Source organism: Alligator sinensis, unplaced genomic scaffold (genome assembly GCF_000455745.1).
Source record: "Alligator sinensis unplaced genomic scaffold, ASM45574v1 scaffold9_1, whole genome shotgun sequence".
Lineage (NCBI taxonomy): Eukaryota > Metazoa > Chordata > Crocodylia > Alligatoridae > Alligator > Alligator sinensis.
Window position 1 is genome coordinate 771,306 of NW_005842304.1, and position 22,079 is coordinate 793,384.

Sequence of the window (22,079 nt, forward strand, 5' to 3'; positions counted from 1 at the left end):
CATCTATACTTTTCACCATAGGTAGCAGAAGGGGGACGGGGGACTAACAAGGCTTAGCCCGTCCAAACGCGGGGCAGTGGTAGGGCCACAAAGCAGCCCAGCCAAGGGCTTCCAGCAGCTGCAGGGAGGGAGTGGGTCTGGGGCTAGGGGAGGGGAAGGTGCTGCACAGCTGGTGGGGCACAGGACTGAGCCGTGAGCAGTTCATCTGTGGGGTGTGGCTCCTGCTGCTATGCGCACCCCAGGAGACATGGGGAGGCACATGCCCCCAGATCTGTGAGAGGCAGGACAGGCTGCCTGCTGGGGCTGGGGCTGTGGTAGTGGCACTGGAAGGGGACTATGGGAGGGTGCAGCCACCCCAAAATTTGCAGTAGCCCCTCCGACCCCCCTCCCAGCACCACCGCCATGCACCCCAGTGCAGCCTGGCCCACCCTGCTGGGAAGAAGCCAGTGCTGTCCCAGCCCCAGCCCGCAGCAGCCAGCCCTGCCCCATGCAGATCTGGGGGCATGCACCCCCGCCATGCCTCCCCCTATGCATGCAGCAGCAGCAGCAGCTGCCCCGCCTCCCCACATCTCCCTGGATAAGCCACGATTTCATCCCATGCCCAGCTATGACTTGGGGTGGGGTGGGCACAGGGGTCCCAGGGGCTCAGTTCCCTCCAGTTCAATGGTGCAGCTGAGGTTGGCCTCACTCTGGCCCCTAGCTCTGGGCCCCCCCAGGCAGTGCAGAGCCAGGGACAAGAATGGGGCTGGTGCAGGGTGGGGGGGGCGGCAGATAGGGGTATGCAAAATGAGCCGTATTCGATTCAAATTCAGATTTAGCCTGAATCAGGGACAGTGATTCAATTCATTGATTCAGATCACTGTCCCTAATTTGATTTGGCCAAATCTAAATCTGAAGATTCAATGCTGATTCAGAGAGTCAGCGATTTGGCCATAGACACAGCTGTAAATGTTTTTTCTATATACCTCGAGGTACCAGGCATGGCTTGTGACCGCTGTGATGTGGGGGGGGATGGACCATCCCACAAAAGCGTGCCCCCCCTGCCCCCCCAGTGTGCTCGGTGGTCAACCCAGAAGTGGTCCAGAAGTACTTCCAGTCCACTTCCGGGTCCATCTGGGAGTGCACAGGGGGGCTCCTTCATTCCCCCCTGGCTCAGCGATCAGCCATGGGGGGACCCCAGGTGCACTCCTAGACCCAGGAGGCACCAGTTACTGACCCAGGGAGGCACAGGGGGCCCCCCTGTGCACTTCCCAGCAGACCCAAAAAGAAGATACATTTCCAGGTCTGCTGCCAAGTGTGCTGGGGAGCTCCCCATGCTTCCGTGGGATGCTCCATCTGCCTTACCACTTCAGCATTCACGAGCCACTTGGTACCTTGAGGTATGCAGAAAAAACATTTAAAGCTGTGTCTATGTCCGAATCTTTCTGCATCTCTCTGCATTGATTCAGAGGGTTCCAATTCAGTTCAGAGAGATTAAAGGGTCTCCTGATTCAATTTGGATTTGGAGATTCAGCCACTGAATCAGGCCAAATCTCCACTGAATCAATTCAGGGACCAAAGCTTTGCACAGCCCTAGTGGCAGATTCATTGGTGCGGGGGGTGCCAGAGCTAGGCAATGATCCCAGGCATGGGGGAAGAGGTGGCCACATGGGCACAGTGGGCCCTGGCCCCAGTCTTGGCTTGGCTCTGCTCCCTCCTGATCCCTGCTCAGTCCCGTACCCAGTCTCATCCTCAGCCCCACTCCCTTCCCTCCCTCATGGCCCTTTCCTCTCCCCCTGCAGACTTTCCCACCGGGGCAGGGCAAAGATGTAGTGCCCTTGCCACTGATTGGCGGAGGGCATCTTCACTCAGTCTACATCACTACTGTACAGGGACAGTAGTGACACAGACTGAGTGAAGGTGCCCTCTGCCAATCAGTGGCAACGGGTGGGACTGCTACAAAATGCCTGTGAAATCTGCTCAGTGCACTGTAAGCGGGCCATGAAAAACCATTGTCTCACCATGACTTAGGTAGGTTCCTAACCATAGGCCATAGAATTTCAACTATTTACTTAATAATTTATGTTTCGCTAAAGTACACCCTGCAGAAAGGCTTCCAGACTTACTTTGTAGACTTTAAAAATCCACCAGTCCATTTGGTAATTTGTTCTGAAGGGTACCATTAAATATTAGAACCTTATTTCTAATTTATCTGTCTAATTTATCAGCTTGCACCTATTCATTCTCATTATGCCTACCTCCAATACATTAAAGAACCCTTTTGTACCAGTTCTTAGTCTAGCCAGAAAACATTTATCTACTCATAATCAAGTCACCTCTCGGCCTTCTTTTGGATAAACCAAACAGATTGATTTCCCCAAGTATCTCAATGTAAAACATCTTATCCAAAACTAAATTAGTTTTGTGGCTTCTTGCCTTTTTCCATTTTTTCAAAATCCCTTTTAAAAATATTGACCCCAGAACTGGTTGCTGTATTACAGTGTTAATTGCACCTGTGCTGTATGCAGAGATTAAAAATCACCTCTAACCTGAAGAAGAATGCCTTGTATTTGAAAGCTTGATTAACTCTACCCCAACTACATAGTTGGTCCAATAAATGATATCACTCTAAAAAATCCTTGCCTCATATAATTTCTGAACCACCACGGCTATAATATCACTCTTACACTACTTTAACTTTTACTCATTCCTTCCCTGTTTATATGGATCATATTAAGCCATTTTTTCACAGCATCTAGCAGTTCATGGTGGCATCTTTGACTACTTTGGCTCATAAAACATTTTCAGTGAGACTGTTTACCAGCATACTGTTCCTAGTCTGTAGGTATGGCCTGAATTCATATGTTAACTAGAGTTTGCAGGCTGGATTGTTGTTCAATTCCCAGTTGCTACTGGTAATGTTCAGGAAGAATTTTTTCCCACCTTGGTCTGTTTTAAAGATTAGAACCATCTTGCAGCAGTGGGAGCCTTTGCTATCTCAATATTAGACTACTGCTATAGTTCTACATACAGACACATCAACCTAGGGAATGGAGCTGCTGCACAATCGAGCAGCCTACTCGTTAAGTGATAGTTCTTGCCAACAGCATAGTACACAAGTTCTCTGTCATCTCTAAAAGCCATTTATTGGTTGAGAGTGACATTTCTGGTTTGATTTATTTGAGAGACTATTTGTTCTGTATGGCAAACTGCCATGCTAGCAATTAGCAGAGATATTTAATCTGAAGACCCCTCAGTTTAAGGAAAGGGGAGCTGCTGGCAGGATGTTCTGTATGAGAGGTCCTCAGTTTTGGGCCCTAAGTCATTTTTCTGTGGTTTGAAATAAGCCAGGTTTGATTACTTTTGCAGGCTATAATGCCTATCTACTTAGCTAGGCTTATGAGAAGGGAAAAACACAATAAAAGGTCAAATAAGGTAGGTTTATTTTGGTTCAGGTATCTCTAGATCTGGGTAGGTTTCCTGAGTAGGAGCATGGAAACTGCTGGGGTGGTTTGTCTTAATTGCCTTTTTTAACCTTTGTAATACTCTCTAGAACCTTGAAATGGCACGTTGCAAATTTCAAATTTACAAATGAAAATAAAGAAATAGCATCATGGAATTCTTGTCTTTGTGCACATCTTCATTAAGGGTTAGCTAGTGCCTATAATTAAACAGGTACCTGTTTTGGATGTCATCTAGATTTGTTTTATATGATGCACGTTGCGGTGACACAGGAAGTTCCATATTATATCTTTTCACTGGTATTTTTATACCCCTTGACATATCAACATAGACTGGTTTTCTTATGCTGTCTGTAATAAAAATGTTCAGAAAATTGGTATCTGAATCAAAGCAAGATTTAAGCTCTCTAGTTTATTTTAGCAAGGCATAACCCATTGTTCATTCTTCCTAACCAATACAGGCAACCTAACCGATATAAGTATATTTTTGCTTTGCTTGACATTTTCTCTGTCTGAACTGCTTATTGTTAATCCTATTTTAAATGTATTATTCTAGCTGTATGTTCCTTTGTATCCATCAAATTCCAGGCATTGCAAGGCTCTATTATAATTCTCATTCAGTTTGGTCTCACTACCCATGAAAAAACAAAGGAGCCTGTTTCCACCCTCACCTTTTTGAGCATAAAATGGAAAGATCCCTATCATCTGACTCAGATAATGTTACACAGAACAACAGGAGGTTTTCAGGAAATGTGGAGATGTTTGTTATTCAGGAGACCAAAGTAAGATTCTGAGGAAGGATGTGGAGAAAGGCACTCAGTATAGCAGGAGGAAGAGGCTATTCCAAGTGTTGTCGTTACCATGAAAGAAGGCATGACACTAGGAATATGCAGACAAGGTTCTTTAGGTAAATGTTATATCTTTTAGTAGATCAACGAAATAGTTGGAAAAAATGTTCTTTGCAAGCTTTTGGGTACAAACACCCTTTTCAGACACAGGGAGAGTTTTTTGGGTGGGATTTTTTTGTGTTCTTTGTGTTTCTACCCAGGAGAGAACGCAAAGAAACAACACACTCTCCCTGTGTCTGAAGAAGGGTGTTTGTACCCAAAAGCTTGCAAAGAACAATTTTTCCAACTATTTAGTTGGTTTAATAAAAGATATCACATTTACCTCAAGAACCTTGTCTGCCTATGTCCTTAGACCAACATGGCTACAACCAACAACTCTATGACACTAGAAATAGAATTTGAATGGAGTACTTGGAAAAAGGGCATAAGGGAAATAAAGGATGCAAAATGAAATGAGTGCATATGGTCTGCATGATTTTGAAGGTGAATTTATGGTGCTAGCCAAGATGATTTGGTTCCTCTTCTGTCCTGGTTTTCTGTGAGGATATTGTTTTCACTTTTAGTTATTATGTTTACCTAAAGGTAGATGCAATTCTTGACATAATCAGTTAATAATCTTACAGTAGCAGTTCGAGGTTACAGTATATGGCTCTCAATTGTAAAACCTGACTATTACTATATTAAACTTACCAGTATTATCCTTCTTGCTTGCTATCTGGTTAACAACATACAGATTGAGAAGATCTAAACTGACTCTTGAACTTTTAGGGGATGAGGACACTCCCAGTAGCTTCATCTTTGATCTAAGTTTTTTCTTTTCGAAGAATTCCTATACTTTTCAAAAGAAAAATTAGCTGCTTTAAATAAACTCCAGATCCCCTGGCACACTTCTATACAACTGCATAAACAGCTTAGCAGCACAATTCCATTTACTGTCAATAAAATCACATACAAAATCCCTACACACTATGGATATAGCTGTAGGGATTGTAAAAATATTTTTAAAGGTCACATTTATTACTTCAAAAAAAGATTGCATCTTATATAAATATTACTGACTGTTGTCTTTGAAACAAAAATAATCATGGTTATTTTTGTGGAAAAATTGATCCCTTCACTTTCTCAAATGCCACGTTAAAAATTTAAAATCTCTTTTGCATAAAACAGTGTCAAATTCCTTGAAGGAAAACTACATATTGTCAATTATTGTAAGAGCTAAGATTTTTTTATGAACCTTAGAAATTGGTAAACAAATCAACAAGATTATAAAGATGTGACCATCTATATGTGGGCACACAGAGCTTATTGTTCCCCTAGACTGTCTTTCTTGGCACAGAAAATATTGTCCTATGACAAAAAAGAAAACCCCATGACTGGGACCTTTGAGATGTCTTCATATGCCAAGGGTCAAAAGCAAATCTGATCAACACTTGTAATTTCTCTGGGTTGCGTATTCAGTTTAACTCTTGAATTTCATTAATAGCAATGAAGGGAACAAGCCTTGAATTTTGCAGATGATCACTCAGCTAAATAAATCATCCTGAGATCACAGATATCAAGTACAACAAACAACAATGAATGAGTAAATAAAACCAATAACAACTTGTTTAGTTTTAGCTCCAAGAAGGACAATGAAGGCTCCAGGCTGTGCCATTCCATAAAAACCTTTGAACTGAAATGTAATTTTGTACTTGACCTGATTTAGAACCTAGTCTGTGACACACAGATAAACTTATTTCCAATTAGGAAGACTAATAGGTAAATTCAACCCTTGCACAGTTTAACACAGTTCTCATTGCTCTCCTCTCCTAATCCTTTCACACCCCTTAGTTTTTCTGTACCCTACTTTCCTTGCCTCACACTTTCATTCTCTCTTTCTTCTACGTCTTCAAATCTCCAACTCTGTGGTTTATCCCCTCATAATACAAGAAAACTCTGAACCCCCTATCCTCAAAAAAAGAAAACAAAAATCAACAAAAAACCCACCATCCTGTCCCTTGGCAGCTTATTCAGATGTCAAATAATCCTTCTGCCTATCACCTCAAAATAGACCCTGTGCATAGTTTACAGCTGTTACTTCATGCATATTCATAGAATCATAGAAAATTAGGGTGGGAAGGGACCTCAGGAGGTCATCTAATCCAACCTCCTGCTCAAAGCAGGACCAGCCCCAATTAGATCATCCCAGCCAGGGCTTTGTCTAGCCAGGTCTTAAGAATCTCCAAGGATGGAGATTCCACAACCTCTCTAGGTAACCTGTTCCAATGTTCCTAGTGAGAGAGTTTTTCCTAATGTCCAACCTTGTTGCAACTTGAGACCACTGATCTTCAGGACACTTAGTTAAGAAGCTCAAGGGAGAGCCGAGAGGTAGGAGCTAGGACAGGCGGTAGCTTGCCTTGCAGCAGACCCCCAGCTTGGTTCTGTCACCTCCACTCCACTAAAGCCCACTACAAAGTTCTTAACATTATTACTGGGGATTAGCCAGTTAGACCCTAATAATGAGGCACCACTGACCTATGGTGTGTTCTAGAAAATGCAAAAGTACGGGGATAGTGTCTGCTCCCACTCTCCAATGGGACGACAGTCTTTGTTCTTGGGCATGGCTCCATTTTGCAAGCCTATTGTGCTTCCCCTATATGCCTTGAGAATCAGTGCCATGGTATCTATTTTGGGTCTAGGAAAGGTGCAGACTTGATGGCTTCACTTCCCAACACTCTCCTGTTGGTCCTGGCTACTAAGGAGATGATGTCTGTTCTTATTACACTTATGTCCCACCTCCCTCACTGCTTTTTCTCTTTTTGTCCAGTTTCATTTGAATATGTTTAATCCAAGCAATATTTTTTCAAATCAGGTAAATACAAAGAAGCTGGTGTACTAGTTTGAATGACAGCATAAAACATTTAAACAAACCAAACATTTTATGCATAGGTCTAGAGAAAAAAATGCTACAAGTCCGTAATTAGCTATTAGTTAAACTGACCACATATTTGTGCATTATGAATTTTCAAGTCATTATGCACTAATACCTGCATTGTGGGAAAATGTTCATAATTGGACAGTAACTAATATTATTGCATTGCATGTCTGCAGAGAAATCTAAAATAAAAACATAATGCATGATTCAGCATGAGGATTTCCCAGAAAAAAAGATTTTGCCTTAAAAGTCACACTGAAAGTATGTAAAGATATACCATGTTACAGTCCAGACGTCCTTGAATGTGAAATCAACATTAAACTATTTTGTAATTGTGTAATATACAGTATGCAGAGCTAAAATAACTACTTGCCTTTTGCTTTCTTCTCTCCTGCTTAAGTATGATTCTGCTCCTGAAAGATGGCAAGTAACATTAAATCTGCATGGAAGGATTTCATATTTATTTGTAAGCTGTAGCTTAATGTTGAGGTATAAGGATATAGGACTCTAATACCTACTAATACTACTGAGAGTTACATGTGTAAGCCATCATATTTCAAGCTAAGACATTTGGCAAGGCCATTAGCTCATAAAAGCCAGTAAAACTCTACTGCAGACAATTTGAACTATGCTGATTTCTACCAGCTGGGCTTCTGCCCCATTATCTTTAAATCACTACTATTAAAAACATTGTGTATCCCCAAATTAAGACTCTTAAGCAGTTAACCAAGTATATAACTTAACTATCTGTTTTAAAGTCCTTAAAATAATACAAGGAATCTTTACAGTCCTAGCGGACTCCAAGATGAACATGAGTCAGCAGTGTGACGAAGCCATCAGAAAAGCCAATGGCACTTTATCGTGCATCAGCAGATGCATGACGAATAGGTCCAAGGAGGTGATACTTCCCCTCTATTGGTCACTGGTCAGACCGCAGTTGGAGTACTGCGTGCAATTCTGGGCGCCACACTTCAAGAAGGATGCGGATAACCTGGAGAGGGTCCAGAGAAGGGCCACTCGTATGGTTAAGGGCCTACAGACCAAGCCCTACGAGGAGAGACTAGAGAAACTGGACCTTTTCAGCCTCCACAAGAGAAGGTTGAGAGGCGACCTTGTGGCTGCCTATAAGTTCATCACGGGGGCACAGAAGGGAATTGGTGAGGTTTTATTCACCAAGGCGCCCCCGGGGGTTACAAGAAATAATGGCCACAAGCTAGCAGAGAGCAGATTTAGATTGGACATTAGGAAGAACTTCTTCACAGTTCGAGTGGCCAAGGTCTGGAATGGGCTCCCAAGGGAGGTGGTGCTCTCCCCTACCCTGGGGGTCTTCAAGAGGAGGTTAGATCAGTATCTAGCTGGGGTCATCTAGACCCACTCTTTCCTGCTTATGCAGGGGGTCAGACTCGATGATCTATTGAGGTCCCTTCCGACCCTAACATCTATGAATCTATGAGTTCATTCTGCACTTTTCTATTCTGCCTTTCGTGCCATGGTGAACAGTATTAAAAAAGCAAAACTAACAAAGAAAAACAATGGAGCATTGCCCCTGTTCTTTAACACAGGGGTTTTCAACCTTTTTGGATCATTGTACCCCGCAGTGGCCAGATGCAGAGAAGTGCACTTCTGGCCACCAAGCGGGGGGCCTAGATATCTGCTCTAAGATGTCTTGTATTTATACAAGTATAAGGACAGTATTCACAAGCATTTATGCTAATAGTTATTGCAAGCTAAAACTTCCCTTCAAAAAAAAGCTGTCAAAAAATCTTTATGGGGTTACTTTAGTACGACTCTGCATGTGTGTTTAGGATGATTCTAAAATTGTATTTAGCAAGCCTAGTTTCAAAAGCTTGGTGAAATCCTTTGAATTTTAAATTTCTAGTGGAAATTAGGTGGTATAGTAATTAAAAAATAAATAAATGAAGGGGATTTTTTAAATTTAAATATTGAGTATAAAAATGTTACCAGCTTGTGGGTGGTGATTTTCCTGTTTCTTTACAGCCCAGCAGCTGTGCATGATCCTCCCCTGAAATGTACATCTAAGTAGTAAGTATGTTAAACAACTTTTAGATTTCACTTTTGGTTCAAGAAGAGAGAGAATCTTGTGGCAAAGACCTTGGTACTCAGTATCTGGGTCCAATTTTTTGCTGCTTCTGTAGTTTTCCTGGGTGCCTTTGGGAAAATCCCTTAATTTTTCTATGCCTTACTTCTTGATTTGTAAAAATGAGGATAACAATACTTAACTTCTCCTACCCTTTGTATCTACTTAAATTGTAAACTCTTCAGAACACAAAGTGTTTTCTGTTTAATATAATAAAATCACAATCTCAAATGGGATTATTATATGCTGCTATAATAAAACTAATAAATAGAATAAAATTATATGTAAATCAAATAAACTATGAGTTCAGAATTATGCCTTCCAATAGCTAAATTCAGTTTTTTTATAAAACTTTTTTTTTATAAGATGAGTTTGCCCATCATTTTGGGAAAAGACACAAAAAGTATGAAGTCATATGATAATGAATGAGATTTTTAATTAACATTATTAATTCCTGATGGGATAATAACAGTGAGGAATTTAAGTTACATAAATAATTAAATTCTGTCTTTTGAGAACCAGATCAAAAAGTGAAATCTTTTCCAGATGAAGAAGACAGCATAGAGACACTTTCCATGTTGGCTGGCAGTTACTAAAGAAGGGGAAGCAATGGGGTTGTAAACAGGAAACCATGGTGATAGTCCCAGGTGATAAACAACGGGTAGCAGCACATATCTTTCAACCGTTTTGGGTGGTTTGGGTAATCTGTTGTCTTTGGCTACTGCTTTGTTTTTATTTAACATTGGTTAGCGGAAACAGAGGAACTAAAGGTTTCCTCTGGCTAAACTTGGCTTTGTTTAAATGGGAGGTCCTTTATCATCAAACTTCCTCTGGTTCAGACGAGCTTGAGTCCCTTTGATTTCTCCTCATGGAGAAACATGCATTTGGACTATCATAAAATGTGGAAGGTATCAGATTTGGTTAGAAATAATTCATAGTAAATCCAGCAGCATCCATAGTTATAATACCAGCAATATTTTCATTTTCATTTTCATTGACAGTGACACACTGCCCAGGCTGCCCCGTCCTGGACCTGAGGGAGGATATAAGCCTTCTCACATCCCCTATGTCTGCCCAGTCCCAGGTGGGCGGGAGACAGCCCCTTCCCACACAGCCCGCGTTGCCTAACCGAGTGCCTGGCAGGGAAGCGATGTCTTCGGGACGTGCCATCCTGCCCACTCCTGTGGAGATGCTTCTGGACAGCCCCAGACTCCCGTCGGTGGGACGGGAAACTGAGGAGGCTGCTCTGCCGCCAGCCATCCCTTCCCCCCAGGGAAGAGCAATAGGTCTTGTCACACGGTGCCCCGCCTGAGATGGGGCAGGCCCCTGCACACCCAGCCCCACGCTGTGGTGGGGGTGCGGCCTCCCACTGCCCCTGTGCCATCGTTTCACTCACCGACTGCCCCCAACCCAGTTCATTTTCAGCCCGAGCAGGTCGCACGCAGGGGCTGGCAGGCTGTCGCAGGCCCCCACGCCCGACCACCTGCAGGGTCCCCCTGGCCAGCTGCAGTGCTGTGGCACCGGGAGCAGGGAGACTGTGCCTCCCCTCCTGCCCTCCACACTCCTCTGGCTGATGTGAAGCGCTCAGTGAGGAGCAGGAGGGAAATGGCCCATGGCAGGTGCCATGGAGTGGGGGCAGGAGTCAGACCATAAGGCCAGCTGGGGGGAGGTTAATGGTGGAGCAGAAAGGGACGGGATGGGGAGGAGGGGGCTGGCCTAGGCTCAGCTGTCTTTCCCCTAGCAACACACTGCCCGGTCACCTTGCACACAGGCTCCCCCTGCTCCCACCCCCTTCTTTCCCCCAAGTGCCAGGCAGCCGCTGGCCACGGCTGCGTTCCTAACTCATGAGACTTATAAATGAGCCTCGCAATACTTGGTGTTTTTCTTAAGGCCTCAGTTCTTGGAGTTAAGCAAATCTGAAAGCATCTCTGCTTTCCTCACAGAACAGTACCATCATTTCTATAGTACAGGAAGGTTGTGACTGGAAGAAAAGCTTGGCAACGTGCCCTGCCTATAGGTTTTTAAAAAGAGATCCAAAAATGTATTGGATTTTTTTTTAATCCAATGATTTTTAAGCTGGTCTTATGATTTTAATTGAATTATGATTTTAACATGGTTGAGGTTGGGGCGGGGGGGTGCAAGAAATAGGTCTCTACTCCCTCTCCCTACTTCTCACATTGCTCAGGGACCTGCTGAAGAGGAAAATCAGTGAACATTGACTAGCAACAAATGTCATCATTAGGGTTGCACTAAATTTGGCAGCTAGATTTTGCAGTGTGATTTAGCCACAAACCATCTAAATGCAGGTCCAGAGCTGCTGTAGCACTCACTATACTGTATTGTCAATGCTGTTTGTACTTCCTTTACTGAGCTCCTAGGGGATTGCCACAGCAACCCAGCCAGGGTTCAAATTACACTTTGACTCCTGGGGAGGGATCTGCAAAAAGAAATTGGGCTGCCTATCATGATGCCCTAATAAAATTGGAGGCCCCCTCCCCCGATTATGATTTGCAGATCTTACAGGGGGCTCTTGTTTCTTATGAGGGGCGTTCAGCCCCCTGAGCTCCCCAATAATTCGAATCCTGAACCTAGCTCCTCTTTGTGCCTTTCATAGGGACTCACCTACTGAAACAATTTACATGAAAGCCTGGAGTACCCATACACCTCAGGACTCTTCCACGGTGGCTGTCTATTTTGGGCTAAATCTAACCTAACATTCTTCCAAAAAACTTACAACACCACTGTTACATTGTCATCTGTGTAGTGACAGTAGTGGTGAAAGCAATAACGTATGCAGGACTCGGATCAGATCTTGATAATGCAGTATTAAAATGACCTTAGTTTTTCTATGTCTTTCATTAAAGCATTTGCAGAATTTTTACAAGGGAAATCATGAAACTTAGTTTATACAAAGTCCTATCAAACTGAGTAAACAGACTGGGAAAAAAAAATCATTTTATCTTCTTAGTCTCTGTTCCTTTAAGAGCAAGAGCTGAGGCAGCCGATGCAGCAGCAGCAGCTCAGCCAGAGACAGTTTAGGAGTTTCCAGCATAGTTAAGACTGCTGTGTTCCTCCCCACCCCTACTCCCAGAACTGGACCCTTCCCCTCACCCCCAGCACTCCTGCAGGTTTTGCCCCAGGCACCAGCTCTACTTGCAACACCACAGACTAAAATAAGGAACAAATGAGGTCCTGTCACTAACAACCTCACCTCCATCTCAGCAGTTGTCTCCAGAAACACTCTGTTGATTGCCTGATCTAAGTGTCTGACCAGTGTGTCATTTGCAATGTGCATTGGCCTTCCTCAAGTCAGACATGATGTAGTGTTTCCACCTTTGCCAAGATAGCAACTCTGCTGGAGTCCTGTCATCAAGGATGTAATATGGCAGAGCCTTGCTGTAGGGATCACTGATTCCATGTATTATTACATGTATTATTACCTGACTCTATGTATTAACCTATTGTTGCATGCCCTTTGCTACCAGGGTTCCCATCTTAGACATCTCTGGTGAAAGCTTTCCAAGGACCTGATGTGGGGTTGCAGAATAACCCGACTTTCTCACACATAAAAGAGTCAGGGGAGCGCCACTGTTTTATGGACCGAGGTCTTTGGCAGTGAGAACTGCCTTCTTTCTCATGCATGAGACCTCAAGGTAGCAAAGCTGCCTTTTAAATCTTCCTCTAGTTCTCTGCGTCAAGCAATCCATCAACAATCCCTAGTCAGGTACTGGAGGGGTCCACATTACACACAAGCTCAACCCTCCCACAACTATTCTACAGACCCTGTGCTGAGCAGGCCTTTCTAGGGCCCTGTTTGCTACAGCTCAGCCTGACTAAGCAACACCAGCATCCTCAAAATATAGGCTTGTGCTGTCTGTACCAGTCTTAAAGGAGAACAGCCTGCCACCAAACCGATATCATATCCTGAAGCTTTGTAGTGGATGTGTGGGGGGATCTTGCCACAGGCATTGTGTTATAAGCTATCACAGCATCCAAAAGTTATATAAACTGATTATTTTTCACACCATTTCTTTTCCACCTTCTGGGATTATCCCTCTATTTTCTTGTGTTTCTGGAGTACTCTTCCCCTTCTGTGTTCCCTTTGTTGCTCTATGCTCACCACTCTTTCTTTGTTCTTATTCATCTCCTGCTTTCCCCTTCTACCCATCCTCAATGCATCACTAAAAACGGGAAGCAGATCCAAAGAGGAGTTGATGTTCTAACTCCACAGGCTGGACTTCTCTTCCTCCTACTCCTCCCTGCAGGTCATATTTCCACAAACCATCTACTACATGAGAGCTAGTGTCCATTCTAGCCTCAGGAGGCATATGCCAATCAGGCACATATGCTGACTTGTTTAGGCTGGTTTTCCAGGACTACTTGAGGCAGGGAGGAAACACCTCTCAGTTGCTTCTTTTCCTTGGTCTCTATCAAGTCAGCTGTTAGTTAAAAGAGCTCTGATAGGGCCTGAGTCTCAGTAGGGATTCCAGCTGCCTGCTTACCCTAAGCAGGACAGTCCTCACTTGAAGATAAATGAATCACCACTGCTGATGTAAACCCCTTTCTTTAAAAAAGAGAAAAGCTGAGATTGTAAATAATTTATAAAAAATAGTTGTGAATGATCCTTATTGTCATGACCCAAAGGGTATGATTTTGTGTGTGCATCAGCACTGCAGAATTATTTCCCGCCACATGGAGCTTTCTTTGCACGGTGCATTTCTCAGTTGCATAGAGAAAACCCCGGTGCAAAGGAGTTCCCGCCACCCGTATGTAAATTTGTTCCCACTATTGGCTGTTTCTAAATTATTCCCACGTGGCGGCTAGCGATTGGCTTGCTAGCCGTATAAGAGGCTTGAGCAGTTTCCGCCCAAGCTGGAGATTTCCGAGAATCTCAGGAAGATCCTGAGAACCCCGATTCCGAAAATTCCGGGAAAAATCCGAGAGAATTCTGGCAAGGAGTCTACAATTACCTCGTGGACTTCTACGTAAATCTCGGACCGAATGGTGGCTTGATCACCCATCAAGAGTCTCTCCCCATCGCCGCATGATCCCTCGACGTACCCTACCCTGCACGCTCGTGGAGAGTCACCTTTCAGACTCTCATTTCGGTCGGTCCACGGAGCCTAGCAAACTCCGTGAGTGGTATCCAGAGCTCTGTTCGTGTTGGTTTAGCGGAGCCTAGCAAACTCCGCTCGTGTGTCTTCGGTGGAGCCTAGCAAACTCCATGTGTGTGGGGTTTTTTTGTAACTACAACTCAAAAAAGTTTTCCTGCCTACACCGCGACCACCTACGGTGTAAATAAAATAATCTTTAATCAACCTCTACGCATCAGTGCCTAATTCTAGTTCGCCGTGTCGACCCTTTTCCCCGGCCCACGTGCCCGGGCTGCTGGCCACAGCCCCTCGGCCCCGACACTTATGTTTCTTGATGAGTACAACTACTCACCTGCAAGAGGTTCCAGGCTGTTGCTGATTATAACAAAGGGATTATTTATTAAGCAGATGAAAGTATAGCAACAGCTCAAGATGCTCACAGGTGATTTTAGATCAATATAATTACAGGACTTTTTGGGTGTTTCAGCACATTTTTACTATGACATTGGGGCAAAATTTTCAGCCTTGGTGTCTAGCATTGGGCAAATTAAAACCCTATATTGATATCTCAGTAAAAGTGCTGTGATATTCAGAGGTGCTAAGCATCTGCACTGCTGTTGAATCCTTAGGGAGTGAGGGACTTTGTACTCAGTACCTCTGAAAATCATGGCCTATTTACTGGTATGAAGTTTTTAACCAGTGATCTCATTAACTTCAGGCACCCTTTGGGAGCCTTGGTCCAAGTGGAAGCATGAGTTTGACAAACCCCTTGATTTAAGTATTTTGTTTATCTATGGGACAGGTGCAGCATACTTCCCAACAGTATGCCTCTACCTGCTCCTCCAGGGGCTGGCACTTGGGGCAAGAAAATAATACTGTTCCTGTGCTTTTTCAGTTAGTGCTACTTAGTACCAAAATGATTTAACACAATTTTTTTAACGTATTTTGTTTACTATGATGTGATCATAGGTGGCCTGTGATCATTGTCAATACTGGTGTTAAAAAGAGCATTTTATTTAGGTAACCGCTGTGAAACAAAATGTTTTTGTTTTGAATTACTTAGCAAAGATAGAGCTCTCTTAATTAAAGAGGCAAACAATTTTAATTTTATTTTACAGTTCTGAGGTGAGCTGGCTCAAAGAATTTCCTTTGCAAGGTAGGGCACAAAAACCAAGGATTTTAATTTTAAAAGCACAGACAGTAGCCTTACTCCCACATAATTAAAGGGGCTATATTCAATGTGCAAGGCTATATTCAGTGATGTTATAAATGTTTCTGTTGGCTAACTGAACATAAATGAATCAGAAAATGGTTACATATTGCAAAATGGTTCAAGAGGCAGTGGTTTGGTATTCAGTAACTTTACAAAATGAGTACAGTTCACACCATAGTGGTATTCTGGGGGAACCAAAATTCAGCCCTTGATGCAAACACACGCAATTCCCACTGAAGTCAGTGACACAGCATCCACTTACAGAAGGATTGAGTTTGGCTGCAGGTTATGGGAACTATTGATGTAGAGGTTACATTCTGCCTTTATTTTTCTGGCACTCATTTTGTACACCCATGTCTGGAGCACTTGGGATGTGGGCTGAGTTGTTACTCAAGGCAGCAGATAACTAGGAAGGGATACTAACCACTACTTTATTCCTAGGTCTATATGGTTTCTAGTATTTACCCTTTTCCATATATAGTTGAGAATGGCCTCCAGTAGGGGATTCTCTAGGGCTGGGGTGGCCAATTCACGGCATTTGTGCCACAATTACCATGGGTGGCCTCTAGGCTAGATCAGTTTGTAACCCAGACAGACATCACAGAAATGCAGGCACATGCCTGCAATGGCTCACCTAGAAGCCGGAGGGGGGTGGTGTGCTACAGCAGCTCTCCCTTCCCTTTTACAAGGAGCTGAGGGGGGTGTGGCCAGGCCCTGGCAGGACACTATGATCAAGGAGGGTTCCCCTTCCCCTTGATAACAAAGCATTTATCAGATCTGTTATCAGCATTTAATCCCCATCAGAAAACAAAGCCTCACCCATTACAAGCTCTTCTTAAGCAGCTTTTTGCAAAGGAAGGAATGCAGGGACATTACCATCTGAGCTGTTAATTACCTCCAAAAAGCCCTAAGCGGACACTACCCTATTTGCCTTGCACAGCATTAGCTAGCATACCACATGCGGGCTACAGTCCATGCTGTGGGAGAGAGGAGGAAGGGATCTCTGCTTAGGCAGGGAGTGGTGAGGGGAGATGGGGGAAGAGCAGGATGGGGTGCAGGCAGCCCTGCTGTGGATCAGAGAGCCATACCCAGCCCAGAGAGCATGTTGGGATGCTGGGGGTGTCTGGTTTAGCTTAAACCAGCAAAGGGTCTGGGACAGTATGTGGGATGTGGCAGATCAGGGAGAAAGAGCAGCAGATCAGGTACAAGAAGGGGATTGGAGTGGTACTTGGGAGGGCATGGGACTTAATTTGGGGCACACCTGCCAAAAGCCTCCACTGCTCTCATGGTTCATTGTGGTACTACTGCTGCCAGTTTCAACCTTTAATCCAAACTCTTGCTGCAAGGCAAAGGAAACCCCCAAAAGAGCAAAGCAACCTAGGATGCTGGGGGACTGTGAATTAACTTGAATCTGGAGGGGACCTGGGAAAGAAGTTCAATAAATTGATTTAACCTAAATCAGTTAAGTGTGATGCTACATCAATCCAGGTTTATCTTAGACCAATTTTGGCCATTTTGAAACTGTTTCATGTGTGCTGAACTTTTGTTGTTTTACAGATTTGAACTGGTTTCCAATCAATTATATCAGTTAATGTGTAACTTCTGTCCCTAGCCCATGGAAAGAAATAAAACACTGTCACAAAATGCTAGATATGCCATACTACATCATAACACAATGGTATCTTAAAAATAATTTGCAGTTAAAACTCTAATAAGTAATTGTATAAGTCTTAATGCAAACAGAGGAATATAATGTTTTTGTCCAAGTTTGCAGACAATACTAAATTGTGGGGTGAAGTGCACAATCTGGAGGGTAGGGAATGATTGCAGGCAGACATGGACAGGTTGGAAAAGTGGGCAGTACATTATAGGATGCAGTACAATAAGGACAAGAGTGCTGCTCCTAGGGCTGAAAAATATCCAGCACACCTACTGGTTGGGAAGAAGTGAAAAGGGATCTCGGAGTCATAGTGGACTCCAAGATGAACATGAGTCGTCAGTGTGACGAAATCATCAGCAAAGCTAACCGCACTTTATCATGCATCAGCAGATGCATGAAAAATAGATCCAAGGAGGTGATACTTCCCCTCTATGTGGCATTGGTCAGACCGCAGTTGGAGTACTGCATCCAGTTTTGGGTGCCATACTTCAAGAAAGATGTTGGTAGACTCGAGAGGGTCCAGAGGAGGGCCACTCATATGATTAGGGGCTTACAAGACAAGCCCTATGAGGAGAGACTGAGGGAGCTGGACCTCTTCAGCCTCCACAAGAGAAGGCTGAGAGGTGATCTTGTGGCTGCCTACAAATTCATTAGGGGGACACAGCAAGGGATCGGAGATGCTCTGTTCACCAGGGTGCCTCTTGGGGTAACAAGGAACAATGCTCACAGACCGACAGAGAGCAGATTTAGGCTAGATATCAGGAAAAACTTCTTCACAGTAAGGGTGGTCAAAATTTGGAATGGGCTCCCAAGGGAGGTGGTGCTCTCCCCTACCTTATGGGTCTTTAAGAGAAGGCTGGGTAGGCATCTGGCTGGGGTGATCTGACCCCAGGCTCTCTTTCCTGCCCAGACAGGGGGTCAGACTCGATGATCTGTTGAGGTCCCTTCCAACCCTAGCATCTCTGAATCTCTGAATGTTTGTACAATCTAAGATCCTGATACTTAGCATACATAAGAGCAACAGAAAAACTAAAAAGTCCTCCAAAATGAAGATGACACATAATGTATTAGCTAACACTAAAAAGAAAGAGCAAAATAAATACCTATTTTAAGAAGACATAAAAGGACCACTTACATAAGAGACACCGAACTTTCTCAAATCACACTGAAATCATTGCTCTGTGTATGTGTATTTTATGCATACAAACATACATGAGTATATGAAATACACTTACTTCATTTATAGTTGTATATTAAATTATTTTTAAAATTTAAAAGTATTTTCAATGTTGATTGACCAAAATACCTAGGATATGGGACAGATAGCTCACATTTATTTTAAATTCACCTTTTATTTTAATTTCATATCCCATGAAGCCATACCTATGAGTTCCAAGGCTGCAACAACTTTTCCAGAAACCCCACTCTCTGATATTACAACCTCCATTAGATCTCAGAACTAATCTGTAGAAAACCACATAATTGAACTACTGCCTTAAATTTAGGAAATTTTACATGATTTTATAATTTAAATGACCACAGTAAAGAATATATTATAATATCATATCAAAGGTGTTTTAAAACTCCTGAAAAGTATATCCTTGGATATACTTCCTTCATCCCACATTCCAATTCCGGTTTATGATCGTTGGTCCCTTGGGGCGCTCTGGTGAACAGACGTCTTCCCAAATCCTGATGTATACCCCTTATATACTTATAGGCAGCCACCAGGTCACCCCTGAGCCTATGCTTTTCCAGGCTGGAGAGTCCCATGGCTTTCAGCCTCTCTTTATAAGGCCTATTCTCTTGCCCTCTGATCACGCGCGTGGCTCTCCTCTGGACTCTCTCAAGCTTCTCAACCTCCTTCTTGAATTGTGGAGCCCAGCATTGGATGCAGTACTCCAGCTGCGGCCTCACCAAGGCTGAGTACAGCGGGAGGATGACATCCTGAGATTTACGTGAGAAGCATCTATGGATGCAAGCCAGAGTTTTGTTTGCTTTGCCAGCTGTGATGTTGCATTGATGGCTCATGTTCATCTTGTGATCAACCATGACCCCCATGTCTCTTTCAGCCATGGTGCTAGCGAACATAGCACTGCCAAGCCTATAAGCGTGCTGCAGGTTTTTTCCCCCCAAGGTGGAGTACCTTGCATTTTTCGGTATTGAATGTCATCAGGTTTATATCCGCCCACTTTCTAATCTTATCCAAGTCAGCCTGGATCACTAGCCTGTCCTCAGGTGTGGACGCTATGCCTCAAAGTTTAGCGTCATCGGCAAACTTGGCCAGTATGCTTCTGACTCCAATGTCCACATCGTTGATGAAGATGTTAAAGAGAACTGGTCCAAGGACAGAGCCTTGGGGGACACCACTGGTCACAGAGTGCCATAATGATTCACTTCTATCGACTACTACCTCTCTGGGTCCGACCTCAGAGCCAATTTCCCAGCCATAGGGCTGAGAAGAGCCTCCTCCCAAGTGGAGTGAGGTGGAGGTTGTCTCTCCCCAGCAGACCACCGCCTCTCTCACTAAAGAGCAGACTGTGATTGTGGAAGGCAAAGCCTTCACGATGACGCCAGCACTGCAGTCTTTGGTTGACTACCTTGATCCATCAGTCCCTCCTCAGTCCATGACCCACAACCAGGAGGAGTGAGGAAAAAAACACCTGCACCCCCAACCCCCTAAGCCCCGCTCCCAGAGCCCTGTAGTCTCTCATGACCCGGCTGGGATTGCTCTGAGACATGTCATTCATGGCCACATGGATAAGGAGCATAGTGTAGTGGTCGGAGGGCCAGATAAGCTTTGGGATCCTCTCCGCTACGTCCCAGATACATGGGAGTTTATTGCATGGGAGTTTATTGCTCCTAGGTGCCCCATTTGAATGTGCGCCTGGAACCACAGCACATTGAACCAGGTCAGAGCAGCCCTGGCTGGCAGGAGATGTGTGGGCTCCAGGGCTGCTCTGCCCCGGCTCAATGTGCTGAGGGGCTGGCTGGGGCACGAGGGTGATCCAGTGTGGCAGCCAGCTGGATCAGCATCTACACGTGTGTTGCTGCGCATGAAAAAACTCCACAGCAGATTAAAACTTGTATTTACCAGTACTAACCTGCTGCAGAGTTTGTTAGTTTCCTGTGGCCTAATAGGGCCACACTTGTAGATGCTGAGACGTTTACTGCAGAGCTAATTGGGCAACTCCGCGGTAAAGGTCTCATGTAACCGCACCCGGTTAGTAGAAATTGGGCATAGCCTTTATCTTAAGGATATCACTTTTACTGAGTTTTGGTCAGTATTTCATCAGCAGTACCTGAATATTACTGTATTATGTTTTGATGCACTGATCTCACCAGTCATTACTAGTCATCAGTTCTACGAATGAAAGCTATGTTCCACAAAGAGTAATTTGTTTATGGACTAAGAAGATGGACTGTAGCAAAGCAAAAAACAGGGCACCAAGAGGAGGAAAAAAGAATGCAATTAAAACAGCAATTCAGACTTTTCTCGTGTTTTTCGAAGGAAGAAAAGATATTGCTCTGATTACAGCACTGCATATTCAGGTAATTTTTGTTTCATTTAATACCCCCACAGGCCTGACCTTGCCACGTGTGTTTGCTCTTGCTGATACCAACTCACTATGAGCTTCAGTCTCCCTGGCTCTTGTACAGCTAAGAGTCAGCAGATATGCAGAAGTGAAATAGGGATCTATGAACTTTCCCCCTTTTAAAAAAGTGCTAGGGCAGTGGAATGTTGCAAGTCAGTGCGGTTTGGCATATCAGCTGCAAGAGATATTGTGACTAAGGCATAAAACAGTATAAAGATGGAAATGGAACTAAATGAAAACTGCAATTTTTAAAAAAGTAACTTTAAGTGACTGCCTAAACAAGGCACTTTTAACTCCTCATACTTAGTGCCTGTGTATTTTTAAATCATATGCAATCTGCTTTGTTTACTGACAAAATAATTGCTAGTGCAACTGGCTCAGTTTGGCCAAAGAAGAGTTACTGCACTCTGTTCTATCTCAAATGTCAATAGAACTATTTTCTAAGCTATAATTTTATTTTATTTTGATTTGTACAGCAAAAATCCCAAAAGATGAGAAAAAGGCATCTACCCAAGCCTCTAGGATCCCCTGACAATACTGAAAGCTGCAGGTATTTAAACAGCTACAGTTCCATCACTGTTATGCTCCCATCTGTTTTACCCAAGCCTTTTAATCAACAAGAGCTACACACTGAAAGTGGAGATGGAAAAACATCCTTCTAGGGGAAAGGAGAAGTGTAGCTCATATGTTAGAACTTGTCTGGTTTTAGGCCTTATTTTCAGGAGACTGCTGCTCAGCTGTTGCAGGAGTAGCACAAGATTGTGTTTCCTGTCTGAAACAGGAAAGTTGCTCACTAAATGTCACAACTGCTCTCTGCGTATAGAGGTTGTTTTATAACAAGACTATGAACTAGTTGAGCTCTGCCCAACCTGATTTACAGAACAGTTAGTTTGAATCCCATTCAGCAGCCTTATGCTAATAAACATCTTCCAGGGAAGTCTGTGATGCCGATCGGTACTCTTGTGTATTTCTAGTAACACTTTTTCCAAACTCCAAGTTCTCTCTATTCTCCACCAAATGTAGGAACCCGTTATGTTGTCACATCCATACTGTTGCTTCACTGCTTTGCTTTTTAAACTAGTGAAAAAGGCTCAACCTTTTTTGAATGTTTTTTCTTTTCTCCTGCTCTATCTCTGGAGGTCAACGTGGGGGTTATATGACATGACCATTCAGGTCCTCCTGTAAACCTGTCATTTCAGAATTGATGGGGTTCAGCA

At 43.7% G+C, this 22,079-nt stretch overlaps 2 protein-coding genes across 2 annotated transcripts in view; one reads left to right on the forward strand and one right to left on the reverse strand.

The window, feature by feature from the left end:
- CUNH12orf40 (chromosome unknown C12orf40 homolog) overlaps positions 1-10,719 on the reverse strand; it is a 27,472-nt gene extending 16,753 nt beyond the window's left edge. The window contains exons 1-4 of the mRNA XM_025209703.1: positions 10,697-10,719; positions 7,576-7,615; positions 4,979-5,117; positions 3,659-3,791 (exon numbers count right to left, since the gene is read on the reverse strand). Coding sequence (XP_025065488.1) covers positions 3,659-3,791; positions 4,979-5,117; positions 7,576-7,615; positions 10,697-10,719 — 335 coding nt within the window. The remainder of the gene's footprint in view (positions 1-3,658; positions 3,792-4,978; positions 5,118-7,575; positions 7,616-10,696) is intronic.
- A 9,964-nt stretch (positions 10,720-20,683) lies between these two features.
- ABCD2 (ATP binding cassette subfamily D member 2) overlaps positions 20,684-22,079 on the forward strand; it is an 80,767-nt gene continuing 79,371 nt past the window's right edge. Inside the window, exons 1-2 of the mRNA XM_014522111.2 lie at positions 20,684-20,818; positions 21,339-21,412. Coding sequence (XP_014377597.2) covers positions 20,684-20,818; positions 21,339-21,412 — 209 coding nt within the window. The remainder of the gene's footprint in view (positions 20,819-21,338; positions 21,413-22,079) is intronic.